The 13,939-nt window shown below is 50.6% G+C and overlaps 1 protein-coding gene across 1 annotated transcript; it reads right to left on the bottom strand.

Moving 5' to 3' along the window:
• Positions 1 to 481: 481 nt before the first annotated feature.
• On the bottom strand, positions 482 to 4,812 carry LOC308169334 (zinc finger translocation-associated protein-like; the record flags this gene model as incomplete). The annotated part of the gene is made up of 6 exons (XM_080544019.1): positions 482 to 993; positions 1,170 to 1,478; positions 1,563 to 1,760; positions 2,373 to 2,720; positions 3,563 to 4,105; positions 4,668 to 4,812. The coding sequence occupies 6 exons, from the start codon at positions 4,810 to 4,812 to the stop codon at positions 482 to 484; spliced, it is 2,055 nt and encodes a 684-aa protein (XP_080400145.1).
• Between the last annotated feature and the right edge of the window lie 9,127 nt (positions 4,813 to 13,939).

Genomic DNA, 13,939 nt, shown 5'->3' with positions numbered 1-13,939 from the left:
ACGTTGACTATCAACTGTGCCAACCACGCCGGGGCTCCAACCAAGCCTCTTGTTTTCCTGAGAAAGAGAAACTTGAAAAAAGCATTCTGATTCTCTAACCTCCTTCCCCAAAGTGTGCACTTATTCACTTCACCTCATGAAGCAATGACTCGAAAGAAATGATCATCATTACCTTCGGTGAGAATGTTGCATCCACTCACACCTCTGCAGGATATTATTTCGGTGATCAAAATAACGGTACATTTTAGCGACAACATGCACCTACAAGATGGCTGTATGTGGTGAGGAACATGACATCGAACTGGCCGTACAATACCATATCATTGTCGTCGACACGTTTTCCGGTCTTACACCGGTCCTGTTTGTTTCTTCATCCGTGAGAACGAAAGTGAAAGAGTGCACACTCGGAGAGGAGAAGAAGGATAGAGGGATCTGACCGGTAGCCTGATCGGTCCGGTCGACCTGTCCGTGTGCGTCCATCCTAGGTGACAAAGAGACCGGGGGCCGTCTGTCTGAGCGCCGTGTGTCCGTGGTCCTGGGAGAAGAAGCAGTCGTCCGAGTGGATGAAGTGCAGGGCCGTCTGGTTGTAGCTGAGCAGCGCCTGCTGCTTCCCCTCGGGGCCGTACTCCAGCGAGTGAGGGTGGACCTGCTGGATGTGTCTCTTGATGGTGCTGACCTTCAGGGTGGCCAGGGTGGCCCCGCACACCATGCAGATGAGGCCGTGCCTCCGGCAGTCATAGTCCATCAGGTACTCCATGCGCCAGCGCACCTGGTAGTTCCGCCGCTGGTCCTTGCCCGGGTAGTGTCCGTGGTGTCGGCCCCCTAAGGTGCCGGTGCCGTCCCTGGGTACGCCCTTCGCGCCCCCCACCCCCTCCTCCTTCTTCACATGGCCCAGTTTGGTGGTGGCGGCTTTGTTGTTGTGGCCCGGAGGAGAGGCCTGTTTTTCTGTCTCTCCCGTGACGGGGAGGGCCACCGTGTCACTGGGGTCCACTTCTGCTAGAGAAAGAGGGGGAAAGAGAGAGGGGGAGAGAGAGAGAGGGGGAGAGAGAGAGTGGGGGAGGGAGAGAGAGAGCTATCAAAACCACTTCAACCACCTCAACCACACTTGAGTCCACAGTTTTAGTTTTGTTTTGTTTTTCAAATACAATCGCTACTGTTGGGTCTTTTACCTTCTTTCGTGAGGAGCATGGCTTGGTCTTCGGGTGGGTGGGTGTCTTTGCTCCAGGCCTCGGCCATGGCGTCCCGCTCCTGCCGGCTGAGGGCGGTGGTCTCTGGGTGGCACTCCTGGATGTGCTGGCGGAAGCGGCTGACCTTGGCCACGGGCAGGGCCTGGGAGCACACCATGCAGAAGGTGCCGCGGCCCTGGGGCCCGTACGCCACCAGGTAGTCCAGGCGCAGGCGCCAGGGGAAGCCCCCGCGCAGACGCCTCCTCCTGGGGTGGCGGAGGGGATAGCTGCCCTGGAGGTCCGGGGCTCCACCTCCACCACCACCGCCACCTCCACCTCCACCACCTCCACCACCACCGCCACCACCTCCACCACTACCACCACCACCACCACCACCTCCACCACTACCACCACCGCCGTCGTCATCATCCGGGTCCACCCCCATGTCCGAGGCCCCGTCCCCCTGGGTGTTATAAGTGTCTGAGCCGGTCTGGAGGGTCTCCAGCTCCTGGGGGAAGAACTCCACCCCGGCCTCCTCCCGTTCATCTTTGGTGTTGGGCTCGGATTTGATGAACTCTCTCAAATGGTCCGATTCTGATATAGAAGAGAAGTGTGTGTGTGTGTGTGTGTGGGGGGGGGGGGCGGGGGTGAGAGAGTAGAGTTATAATACATATCTCCAGAAAATCACTGTAGGTCAATGTCAATGCTTATTAGACCAGAAGCGAGTGTAGATAAGTGTAGACACACACATGAAACATATGAAATCAATTGAATCCATTGAATGAAATAATCCTCCTCCTTGTCTTAGTCAGCTGTGCACTACTGCTGTTGCAATGCCACCTTTTCACATACCATATGTTTGCACATTTGTTGTACATATAACTCTTTTTGATATAGTCTCTAATGTTTCTGTATCTGTAATCTGTATACACCATACTGTACATAGCTACCTTAACTATACTTCATTTCAAGCCTTTATTTCAACTCGGGGACCACTGAGGGAGACCCTCATTTTCGGTGGGGCCGAGTGTATACATAGCTTACTGCTATCCATCTCCTGTATACCTCTATCTACCGAACTTGCCATACTGTACATATCCTTGTCATGTTTTTATATCGTGTTTTATATCACTATTTGCACTATTTGTGTTAGATGCTAAACTGCATTTCGTTATCTATTCTAATCTAATCTAAATGTGTGCTCACCGTGCGTCTGGGCCCAGGTCTGGAGGATACAGTGCTTCTCCTCGGAGCTGAACACCAGGGAGTTGGGGTGGATGTCCAGCACGTGGCTCTTGATGTGGTCCAGGTGGAGGGAAGGCAACGGGCTGCTGCAGACCATGCACACCAGCCGGCCCGCCTCCGCCTGGTACTCCATCAGGAACTCCTGCCTGAACCAGGCGTGGAGGGAGTCGTTCAGGTACCGCTCCAGGGTCTGGGCAGAGGGCCCGGGGGGGGGCTCCTGCCCCTGCTGCTGGGCCACGGCGGAGGGGGGAGAGGGGGTCGGGGACTGGGGGGGCTGGAGCTTGGGAGTCACAGCAGTGCCAGGCTTACCTATAGAGGAGGTAGTAATGTTGAGAAGAGAAAAAAATGCAATAAGAATGTCTGTTAACGTCAATCGCTAGAATGTTGTGCAACAATCCGCATACTGTTATCCGTTCTGTAGAAGTCGGAGGGTCAAGGTCCAATGACTCAAAAGCAACTGGGATATAAAGCTCAGACCGTCTCTACCAACAGCCCTCCTCTCTCAAACCCAAGACACAAAACCATGACATCATACTCTCTTCCTTACAAATAGCAACTCATTGTATATTACATGCTCATACTGCCACCATGTGAAAAAGGAGAAGAAATCATCCAGAAATCTTCCAGAAATCAAAAGAAAATAGGGCAAACACACAGTATCTCATTCCCTGTCTCAAGAGAATAGGGGTAGTGGTGGCCTGGCCTAGTGGATAGTGAGTTGGACCGGTGATCAGAATTCAAGTCCTACCTGGGAACACCACCACTAGTGTGTCCTCGAGTAAGCCCTTAGCCCTAAGTTACTCCAGGGAGACTGTCCCTGAAATCTCTAATTGGAAGTCGCTTTGGTGACGTAAGTAAGTAGCCTTGAGAACCGATGGTTCTCGAGCATAATGGCCCTTAGGGGGCAGGAGCCTATCTCCTGTTTCCGTAGCGTGAGACAGCTTGATGTACAAGTACACCCCCTGGACATGACGCCGGTATTTTTTTGTCTTTGGTGTGACTCGGCCGGGGATCGAACTCACAACGTCCCAATCTCAGGGCGGACACGCTAACCGCAAGGCCACTGAGCTGGTGAGCTTTGGTGAACGTAGCGTCTGCTAAACGGTTAAAATGGTCAAATGTAAAACGGGAGAAAAGAAGACCACACCCACCGGCGGAGCGGTGAGCACAGTCCAGCAGCCCCTCCTCCTCCTCGCCGTCACCCAGGGTGGCCCCGCCCAGGTCAGAGCAGTACAACCTCTGACCCCCCTCCACGCTCAGGTGGCTCTCCCAGCCGGAGCGGATCACCTCCTTGTCGGCGGCGCTCCACAGCAGCGAGTCCGGGTGCTTCTGCCGGATGTGCCGCTTGATGGTGCTGAGCTTGAGCGTGGCCAAGGAGCTGCCGCAGACCATGCAGATCATACCGTGGCGCCTCGGGTCGAAGTCCATCAGGTACTCGCTGCGCCAGTACTCGTGGTAGTAGCGCCGGTGGTCCCTGCCGGGGATGCGGCTGAGGCCCGGCCGAGAGGCCCGCTGGACCCGCTCCTTGCGCGGCGGCTGCTGAGAGGGGCCCGGGACCGGCGACAACAGGAAAGGGGAGTCGGGACCCTCCGTGACGCTCCAGTAGCTGGTGCCAGGAGAGCAGATCGGGGTGACCGTGTCCCCGTCCTCGGCTTCGTCCTCCTCGACATGGCCGTTGGTCAAACCGTCCTCCTCTAAGGAACAGGAGAGATTAGAGGAGATGAGATACTGTTTTTTGTTTTGTTTTTGTGACATGGTGTTAATCAAGTGTATACTTATGACATTTTGATACCCCTATATTTAAAAAAACGACATTTAAATGTTGCTACAAAATGATTATATCACATTTCTCAAGCACTTGATTATGCAAAGCATACGACCTGGAATAATCTAACACACTCAATTCAACGAGACATTTTTAAAACATGTTAAATTTGCAAGAGGGCTCACACAAATGTGTGTTCTTATTCTCACAATATTTCATTTCCGCACCCCCGCCATCAAAAAGGGGGCGGCGACTCCATGATTTAGTCATTGAGACACGACCCCTGTTTTCCGCTGGGGGGCGACTGTGCATCACAGCAGAGCAGCCAGCATGGGATTGTGCCTTTGTTTATAGTGGAGCCACTGTGACAAGGGGGCCATGCTGCTAGATGGCATTGTCCGTCACACGGATTAACTGTGACAAAGGCTAGGGGGGGGGTTGAGACACAGACTCTCTAAACAAAAACATTGCAATCTTTTTTTTCCTTTTACCTCCAGAACAGTCCTCCAGTCCCAAGTCACTCTGCTGTTCAGTCGCTTCCTCCTCTCCGCTTATTATTAATGAGACGGGAGAATGTGTCTGCTCAGCACACGGGAGGGACAAGGGCTCGATCTGCCCCGTTTCCTTCTCTTCCATTACTGTGCAAACGTTTCAGTGGTTTAACGATGCCTTCAGGTTGCCTTTACTAAACAGTGAATCGATGTCTATGTGGGTCTGGTACCAGTCTAGGAGGCGGATGTCCCCATCATCGCCCAGGGAGGGTGCCCACCGTGTTGTCTGGCTCAATGTCCCCCACGCGTCCGGCTGCTCGGGAGCCAAGTTAACTTTTCATATCTCGCCACGATATGTTGGGTCGGTCATGTATCCATTCTCCGGCTCGGCGGGGTGTGATCTCTCGTGTTTGTGGCGAGCTTTAGCGGCCTCCTGGATGTATTTTAAGGCTGTGCTTATCTTCAGGGTGGGGAGCCTGTGCTAGGGGCCCCTGGGGCTCCTTAAGGGGCTCCTGGGTAAATTTAAAGAGACAGTAGCGGCGTTCACGCAGTGCAAACGACCCGGGGGCCAGGCGGGGGGGCCAGTTGAATATTGGAGAAGCAATTTGGTCAAACATATGAAGTGTAGTAGGTTATATTAAAGGGTTTTTCTGGTATAAAACGAAAAACAAAGCAAAATAAAAAAAACATGTGTTTGCTTATACAAAATATATATCAACAACAACTCACTGTTGTTAAATGTTTGACAAAAAGGATGACATTTTATTTCAAATTTACCAATTGATTCCCTGTGTCTTGGAGCATAGACTCCAATTTATTACATCCTATTTGTAAATGTGTGGTGTGATAAAATGTTTCTAAATGCCAAAAGTCGTATCTTAGCCAAAGAAAAAAACGAATTGTAATGGATAAATAGAGATGGGTATAGTTCAATCCACGAAATCTATAATACCCCCCCCACCCACCATTAAAAAACCATGTAAAACCTTCATCTTTAAAATGCACTATAAAATCCCCATTTTTTTATTGATAATGACTGTTTACCGTATTTTCTAATTGATTGATATAACTTCGGTCGTTTTGTTTTCAAATTAGAAAAATCACATGATTGGATGAAGTATGTGTAATGCAGCAAATGGATAAACATGGATTAATTTCACCGCATATGTCTTGGAATGTAAAATCTCGTAGAGGATAAATATAATATGTATAAAATAATTAAAAAAAATCAAGTCCCCTGTGGAGGTTGTACTGCTTTAAGAGGACTGGGGCTGTGTTCGGAATGGCATACTAGCATACTACTCATACTAGATATGGACGTCGATTTTGAGTATGAAGTGCGTTCACACTGTAGATTATGTGAAATGTGAGTATGCAAGAAATGTATACTAGATTTTCGGTCGGCTGGTATTGGCATACTTATTATGAATTTAGTAAGCAAGTATGCAGTATATACTAATTGAGTATGCTAGTATGCTAGTATGCCATTTCGAACACAGCCCGGGTCTGTCCACGCAGTCTCCACAGCAGCACCCAGGTCCCACATCCTGGCACTTCCCACCGTTGTCAAGGCAGCTACAGGGGCTAAAGCTGCAGTGTCCCTGACGGAATACAATCTGTCCAAAAACCCTTAACCAAACTGTCCCGGGAAAGTTAGGATAGTTGTAACTATCAGGTAATGCATCATGCATGTTTTTTCCACACATTTCCGACCATCCTTGCTCTAACTCTGCTTGCTTAGATCAATGCTTTTCTGTCTTCATTTAGAGACACACACACAGACAGCCGCCAGTCCTGGTGGACAAGGGGAGGAAGATGTCCATTTTACGGTGCTAGAGAGACAACGCTCGTGAGAGGCGTGAATATCACGAATCGTGTCCGATTTAACGGGACACTTTTCGTAGGGATCCGTCGCTATGCTCGGGTAACGTCGTTACGCGGCGTTTTGGACACATAGGACAGGAAAGAAAGAATGAAAAATGGCTCTCGACAGAGATAATGTGTGATAGATTGAGGGGACAGGATTTAAAGGGACAGTGCTATTTTTCGCTTCCTGGTTTGTGGTCGTTTTTGCACGCTGTCAGACAACGAAGCGTTTCAGATCCCCCGGCAGAGATAAGGTTTGTCTGCTAAGACAACGTTAGAATTATAAGGTTCTATCTCCAATTTTGGTCAACATTTAGTTTTTTACATAATCTGATCCATTAGGTGTTTATTAATGCCTGTGTGGTGTTATTTTTAAAATGTTGACATTTTTGAGTTAGTAATTCATATTCATACCATATTCAAAGGTTTCCATCTCACAAAACATAATGGAATGTAAAAACTTTGACGCTCAATATCTCTGAACTGCCCTAAACGGAGGTACATTTTTGGAAGCGTTTCACATTCCCCCGGCAAAGATAAGGTTTGTCTTGCTAAGAAAATGTGTAGTGGACAATCATTACACTGTGCACTGAAGACCTGTGCATTATAGCTATGTGGGATGCTTCATGTTCTCTGACAATGTATTATTGTACCCTCATTATCTGGTAGGCTGTATCATTGCATAATTCATTTCTCAGTTGGGGGATTGTAAGCCAATAAAAAAAGTATCTGTTCATTTAGGTACCTTTGGAAATATGATGGGTTAGCTAGTTTATTTTGTCTCTGTGGATACACATATCCAACCTTTACTAAAACATTCACCGTATGTCATGTATTGCATTAATTCATGCCAAAATCAATGGATTTGCATGGCTGACTTTAATCCACTCAGTCGCCAATTCCTCCACTGTTCTACTAAGAGCAGAAGCATTTCTCTAAACAGTGGAAGAATTGGCGACTGAGTGGATTTAAGTCAGCCATGCAAATCCATTGATATAGCTAATTTAATCTAAACTTTTCAAAAGTGGTGAAAGCTGACAATCCAACTCGCCAAAGCCTATGAGATAAGTATGTTGTTGTATGTGAGAACTAAGGCTCTACTGTCTTGCTAAACATGTTGTTCGTATTCCTTCATGTCTCCTCTCCAGTTTTCATCTTCCTAGGTGAAGGCATAGAGATGTGGTGGGTATTCATCAGACATGGAAGATGGCCCTAACCTAGGATGTCACTGATCGCTTACAACATGGATGATATGTTTTCCAGTCCTGGAGCACATTGGACCAAGGAGATTGGGATGCACGAGGAGTCAGTCAGTAGCTCTGTCCCTGGAGGTGACCCAGTAGTCGGCATGCCAACCACAAATGAAGTAGGAGGGGTCAGCTCACGGCCTCAGCGCTACAGGCCAGCCTCGGAGTACGATGATGCCACCCTCGCCCAAAAAAGAGAGTACTGGAGGACCAAGAAACGAGAGCAGAGGGCCAAACTGTCAAAGAAGAGGGAGAGACCAAAATCAACAAATCGAGGGAGTAAACTTTTGGTCAACAACATGGCTCACAGGCCCCCGACCTCCATGGTGTTGAATTCCAATGCCTCCCGCTCCGTAGCAGTCTCTGGCCCCCCTCTGTTGAATATTGACGGGTCGTACCAAATGGAGGCAGGAGATGCATCGATATCTTTTTCAAAGGGAAACGCTTCTGCTCTCTCCCATCATCATCATCATCACCATCATAATCACAACAGGAGGGAGGGAGAACACACTGAAGTAGCAGGTCAACATCAAAAGGAGAGGTGGTTTCAGAGGATAAAGCTCAACAAAGTCTTGCCTCAGTTCCAAGTGTCAAACGCAGGCCCGGAGAAGGGAGTGGTCTGCAAGACAGCTGTGAAATGCTCCCCGGCGGTAGGGGGAGCTATGAGTGGAACACTTACCTCAGCCAAACCCAATGGAGCTCTGCTCAACAGTGGCTCCTCAGTGCCTCAAGTCAGAGTGACGGTGCGACCGTCTGGCCCTGCACCTCGCCAACCACAGGGTGCAATGATTTTCCTCAACGGCAGCTCCTCTGTAGTGTCAACTCAGCAGCATCTGGCAACCCGTGGGGCGTCAGGTCCAAGTATGTTAAATACACCACCAGTGACAGTGCGTATTCAGCCTGTAATGCTAACCGCTGTTGCGAAAGGAATGAATATAACTACCACTCAGTCTGCCCCTGTCCTAGTTCACAGACCAGGGGCCATGGGGGTAAACGCAACACAGTTTGGAGGGATAAAGAGTATCTTGGTCAGAGGCCCGGGGGTTAGAGATACCAGCGGAACAGCAGCTGTGCCAGAGAGCGAAGAGGGGAGAGCCGCGAAGCTCAGAGAGCAGTGGCGTATCAAGAAGAGAGAACAGAGGGCGAAGCAGGCAGTCAAGTTAGGAAAGGGTAGAGAGAGGACACAGAGTGTCGAGGTGGCGGCAATGCAGAGAACAGGACATCCCGCCGGCGTGGTTCTTGAACGTCCTCCGTCCGCTTTGAACAGAGAGGGCCAGAGAGGGCAGTGTGGTAGCAGGGCCAGGACCCCGTTTACATCAGCCGGACGCCTGCTGAGGAACGCCAGGGCCGTAGCAGCATCCTGCTCTGTACCTAAACCCACTAGCATCACTGTCAAAAAAGAGTATGAGGAATCCCAGTCAAGTGTGGCAAAGCTAACAACAACAGTCAACCATAATCAACAGTCAGGTCCGCTGAAAATAGAGACACAGATGCCCGGTGTCGCAAGTAGTCTCATTGGTTTTAAACTCTCAGGGGAACCGAGCCGAAGGCTCCCAGGTCACATCCAGATTGCTCTCGCTAGCCGAGGGTTTGCTCGTTCTAGAACACCAAGACAGAGGTTCATTGAAACCCAAAGGGGTTTTCTGGGTCAGAGGATCGCAAGGAGATCCCCCTCTCACGCCACAGCCTTCCCAATCCGCATCGTTCCCAGAGAGGACCCGCTGGAGAGCCCCGAGCAGAGGGCGGCTAGGAAGCGGGAATACTGGCGTGTCAAGAAGCGGGAGCAGAGGGCCAAGCTGTCGGTGGAGGTGAAAGCCAAGATGAAAGAGAGGGACGCTCTCATGCGACGAGTCAAGCGCTACCAGAGCATACTCCAGGAGATGCGTAAAGCCAGGACAGAAGCAGGCTCCAACACCGTACCACGGCCCACAGGAAACGTCACTAGCGCCTCCGAGACGATCGGAGGGTTCATCAAAGAAGACGGCACAGTGACCATTAACATTCCCCAGGTGTCACGTGACCTCAGGATGGCGGCGACGACTGGTGGAGGCGATGTTCAATTTCCCACCACAAACACGAACACACACCAACAACAATTCCAACCACTTCCCAGTCCCATTAGTGACGCCTCTAGAAATGTAGTATTAGTTAACCATATACGGGTCAACCCGCCACCCCCTCCCCTCCATCAAGCTCAAGTGAAAATCACCTGTCCTCCCGTCGGCATGTCCGTCACAAAGCCCCCCAGGCTAGTTTCCGTTAGACTGAGGGCTCCGTTTTACAACCCACCTCGAAACCTCACTAGTTCACACACAGCGGTCCGGCCTCAGAGTCACATCTCACTCAGTCACCCTCAAAGTGTTCCCAACACGTTTCCAAGTGTGCCTATGGCGGCGCCGAAGCCGGACAGTTGCGTCATGCAGATGGCTTTCACAGGTCCTGCGGCGTCCTCCTCAGCCCTCAACCTGGGTCCTGAGCTGACAGAGGAGGAGAGAATGGTGAAGAAGAGGGAGTACTGGAGGGTGAAGAAACGCGAGCAGAGAGCCACTCGCGCCGCCAGACTAAAGCAAGCTCTTTTACAAGCCAGGGGAAATGCGGCCACGCCGAGAAGACCGGCTCGAAGGGTCGCAGAGGCCAACCCGAACGGGAACACTTCTGTCAACCACACACTGAACGTAAAGCCCCTCTCCAACGCCAGTGTGTCCATGGCTTCACAGTCGAACGCGATTAAACAGGAGGAAGAATCCACCACAGTCGATGACCCATGTCCTCAGTCAGAACAACCCGTCTGTGGAGATATCAAACCCCCACTGTCACTGCCTCCGCCGCCCCCAGAGCCACAGCCACAGCAACCGGAGCCAGACCCAGCCTTGAGTGCAGATAGCCAGGCCACCACTCTCCTCGCCGTGGCCTCTATGAAGAAGCTCCTGGAGGAGTCACTCAGTACTGTGACTGACTGTGGCGAACAAACTGACTGTAAACCAGATCAGCTTCTCTGTAAAATTGAGCCTGAGGCCTTTGTCTCCGAGCAGGCCACTGAGCTGGAGGTCAAGCCAAATCTACCTCTGCTCTCCCTAGAAGATGAGAAGGTACCCATCGCTGGTGACTTGTCGTTAGACGTCAGAAGTTGGCACATGGACATTAACGCCCGAACGTCCTTCCAGGCGTCCGCTCATCTGCTGAGCACTCCTCCTAAGGACTCTCTTGTCCCCTCTTGCCCTGATGCTCTGTCTCTCCAAGCTCCCTCACCCTCTCCCTCTGAACCCTCTGACACAACCACACCCTCGGGCGCCCCCACGGCAGCCTCCAGCAGCCTCCCCCAGCCTCTCCCTCGCAGAGCCCAGAGGCCTCGTGCCAAAAGAGAGGCCCAATCCTCGGAACCACCAAAGCTACACCACCAGCCTCTACATCAACAACAACAACAACAGCAGGTGGGTACATTGTTTTGTATTGGTTTATTTATAATGTAACACAATAATGAGTTCAGGTTTTTCGGTATGGTGTAGAATGAATTTGTTTTGCTGCATTTCAAATTCAATATGTTAGTAATAGATCTATCCAGAAGCACAGAGTGTCCTCCTGATCAGGGCCACTGTCCAGTACTGTTGAAACTTCATACCGTGACCCTCTCTGTGGCATTTGACACTTAAGCAACAAAACAAGAGGGAGGGGGGGGCTGAAACAGGACAAACATGAACACTCACAGCGACTATTTATAAATATGTAAAACATTCATCAAATTACTCTGATTTCAATTGTGTATGTATGGTGTAATAGTAGATATCATACCGTAGGTTATTGTTGTTGTTTTTTCTCTTAGGCTTCTAATGTCCTTATTATCAAGACTCAGAAGCCAGGGCAGAGAGGTGGGGGTTTCAGTCCACAAGTAACACCGTCACTCCAACCATCAACCACCCTGCAACGCATGTCTCCATCTGTCTTCGGGGCCCACGCGAAACTCACAACGGTCACCAACATCCCCACACTTCTAGTCGTGAGCCCCAACGCTAATGTCGGACAGCCTGATACACTAGAGCTCAAACCTCCTATTCACTTCAACACCATATCCGATTCGGCTCTCGGGCAGCAGGCTGACGTGGTCGTAGGGTCCCCGCAAACATCTCTTTGCTTCAGTCCTGCACCTCCCCCGGGTGAGCGGAAGGAGGGCAGGCTGCTGATGGTGGAAAGCCAGCAGGAAGCGGCCCCGGGTTCCAGCCCCGATTCGCCTCGGGTTAGGAAATGGAGAATGCAAGTGCAGGAGACCGCCAACGACACAGACCCCATCATCACTCCCACTCTCACACCCCCAGCCAACCCACTGACCAGCATCAAGCTTTTACCCATCCAGCTATCCGCTCAAACATCCTCTTTTAAGTATCCCGTGCCTCAGACTCCCCTGAGTAGGAACGTACCATCATCACCTGCTGCCATGCCGGGATCCAGCAAAAGCCCCATTGGTCCCCCGAAGCCCATCCCAGGCGAATCAGAGGAGGACACGCTGAGGAGGAAGAGGGAGTACTGGAGGGTGAAGAAGAAGGAGCAGAGGGCCCGGAAGGCCATGAAAGACAAGGACCTGACACAGAAGAGAGCCTCGGCCAACTGGAGGACCATCCTCCCTGCTCAGGACATGCAGGAGGACCTGGAGACACAGGTAAGGTTTTTAAAACGGTGAATGTTTCAAATTTGACTCTCACTTCGTGTAGAAATGGGATGGTTCACTACTGCTCTACTGCCATTAAGGGCTTGCTGTAACATTTTGCAATTCAAAATAATGAAATCATTGCACCGTGTCGCAATAGGCATCAGAAATCCATTGAAAGTGTAACTCTCTTTTTTGCTCTACCAAAGGGGCACGAGGCTGGTCAGTGGATCAACTCCTCAGAGGACTCTGACCTACTTCTGAGGTGAGACCGTTATTGGGCAGCTGTTTGGAGTTTTGTTTGTTTGTTTGTTTATTTGGATCCACCATTAGATACAGCAAATATGCAGTAGCTATTCTTCCTGGGGTCCTCATACCATACTTTCACAAATATTTTCATCTTAAACACTTAAATACAGACAATACACTTCCATAACATTCATACATATACATGTATGTATGTATGTTTTCTGTCCCAACATGTGTTTTGGTACTAAAGCGTCCTCCTCTCTCTCCTAGCTCTTCTACAGACCTGGGCTACTTCCCTGGCCACAGCCATTTGGGACCCATAGAAGGTATACATTCATTGACATTACCAGCATGTTACTCAGCACCTTTCTTAGGATGAACCCTGTTGCCTACTTACAACATACACTGATAGTCACAACACCACTCTCTCTCTACCCCTAGACGAAGCAGAACTCCTTTTCCCAGACGGTGACGGTGAGGAGGACGGCCTCTCCGGCGGCCCCGACTCTGACGCCTTTTGGAGGAACCGCTACCTAATGGACCACGACTCCCTCAACCAGCTGCTGGTGTGCATGGTGTGCGGGGAGCTCCAGTACTCCCACAGCCTGGACGGGGTGCGGGCCCACATCGAGGAGGCCCACCCAGACACCCTAACCCTGGAGCCCCCGGAGCGCAGGCGTATCCTGGAGGCCTGGGACGAGCAGGTGTCCAGGCGGGAGCGCTTCTTCACCAGCCAGCTGCAGCAGCGCAGCGGGGCCCTGACAGGTACGCTCACACTGGGACACACTGGACTAGAGGACAACCACCGCAGCCCGCATAGTATAGACAATACACATTTTGGGAGTTTTCTTTCGTGCACGTGATTTGAGTTAGAGTCGTAAAAGCGATCTGTTTGACAGCACCGGTGGTGAAAATGAGCATCAAGTAAACAGTACTTTTCAACGCCAAACTCAAGCCCTCCGTCATCCTGTAGTAGATCTAGTAAGACGAGGTCCTTGATGCTCACTGGTCTGGATGTTGTTTCAGGGCACAGCGCCAACCTCCCAGCAGAGGTGGAAGTGGAGGTGGACACTGACGAGTCATCCCACCTGAAAAACAACGCTTCCATAGTCACCAAAGTCACCAAAAGGCTCTGAGAACAAAGGTGAGAATTTTAACACTGCTTATAGCTTTGGCACATGAACAAGTACCCCCCCCCCCCCTCTCTAGTTTATGGTTTATGTGATGAATATCAAGGGTTTACAATGTGTATAGCAAGCAGGGACAGTACT

This window comes from Nansenia antarctica, assembly GCF_963989245.1.
Source record: "Nansenia antarctica genome assembly, chromosome: 13".
NCBI classification, from domain to species: Eukaryota; Metazoa; Chordata; class Actinopteri; order Argentiniformes; family Microstomatidae; genus Nansenia; species Nansenia antarctica.
This window is presented reverse-complemented; position numbering and strand designations above follow the sequence as displayed.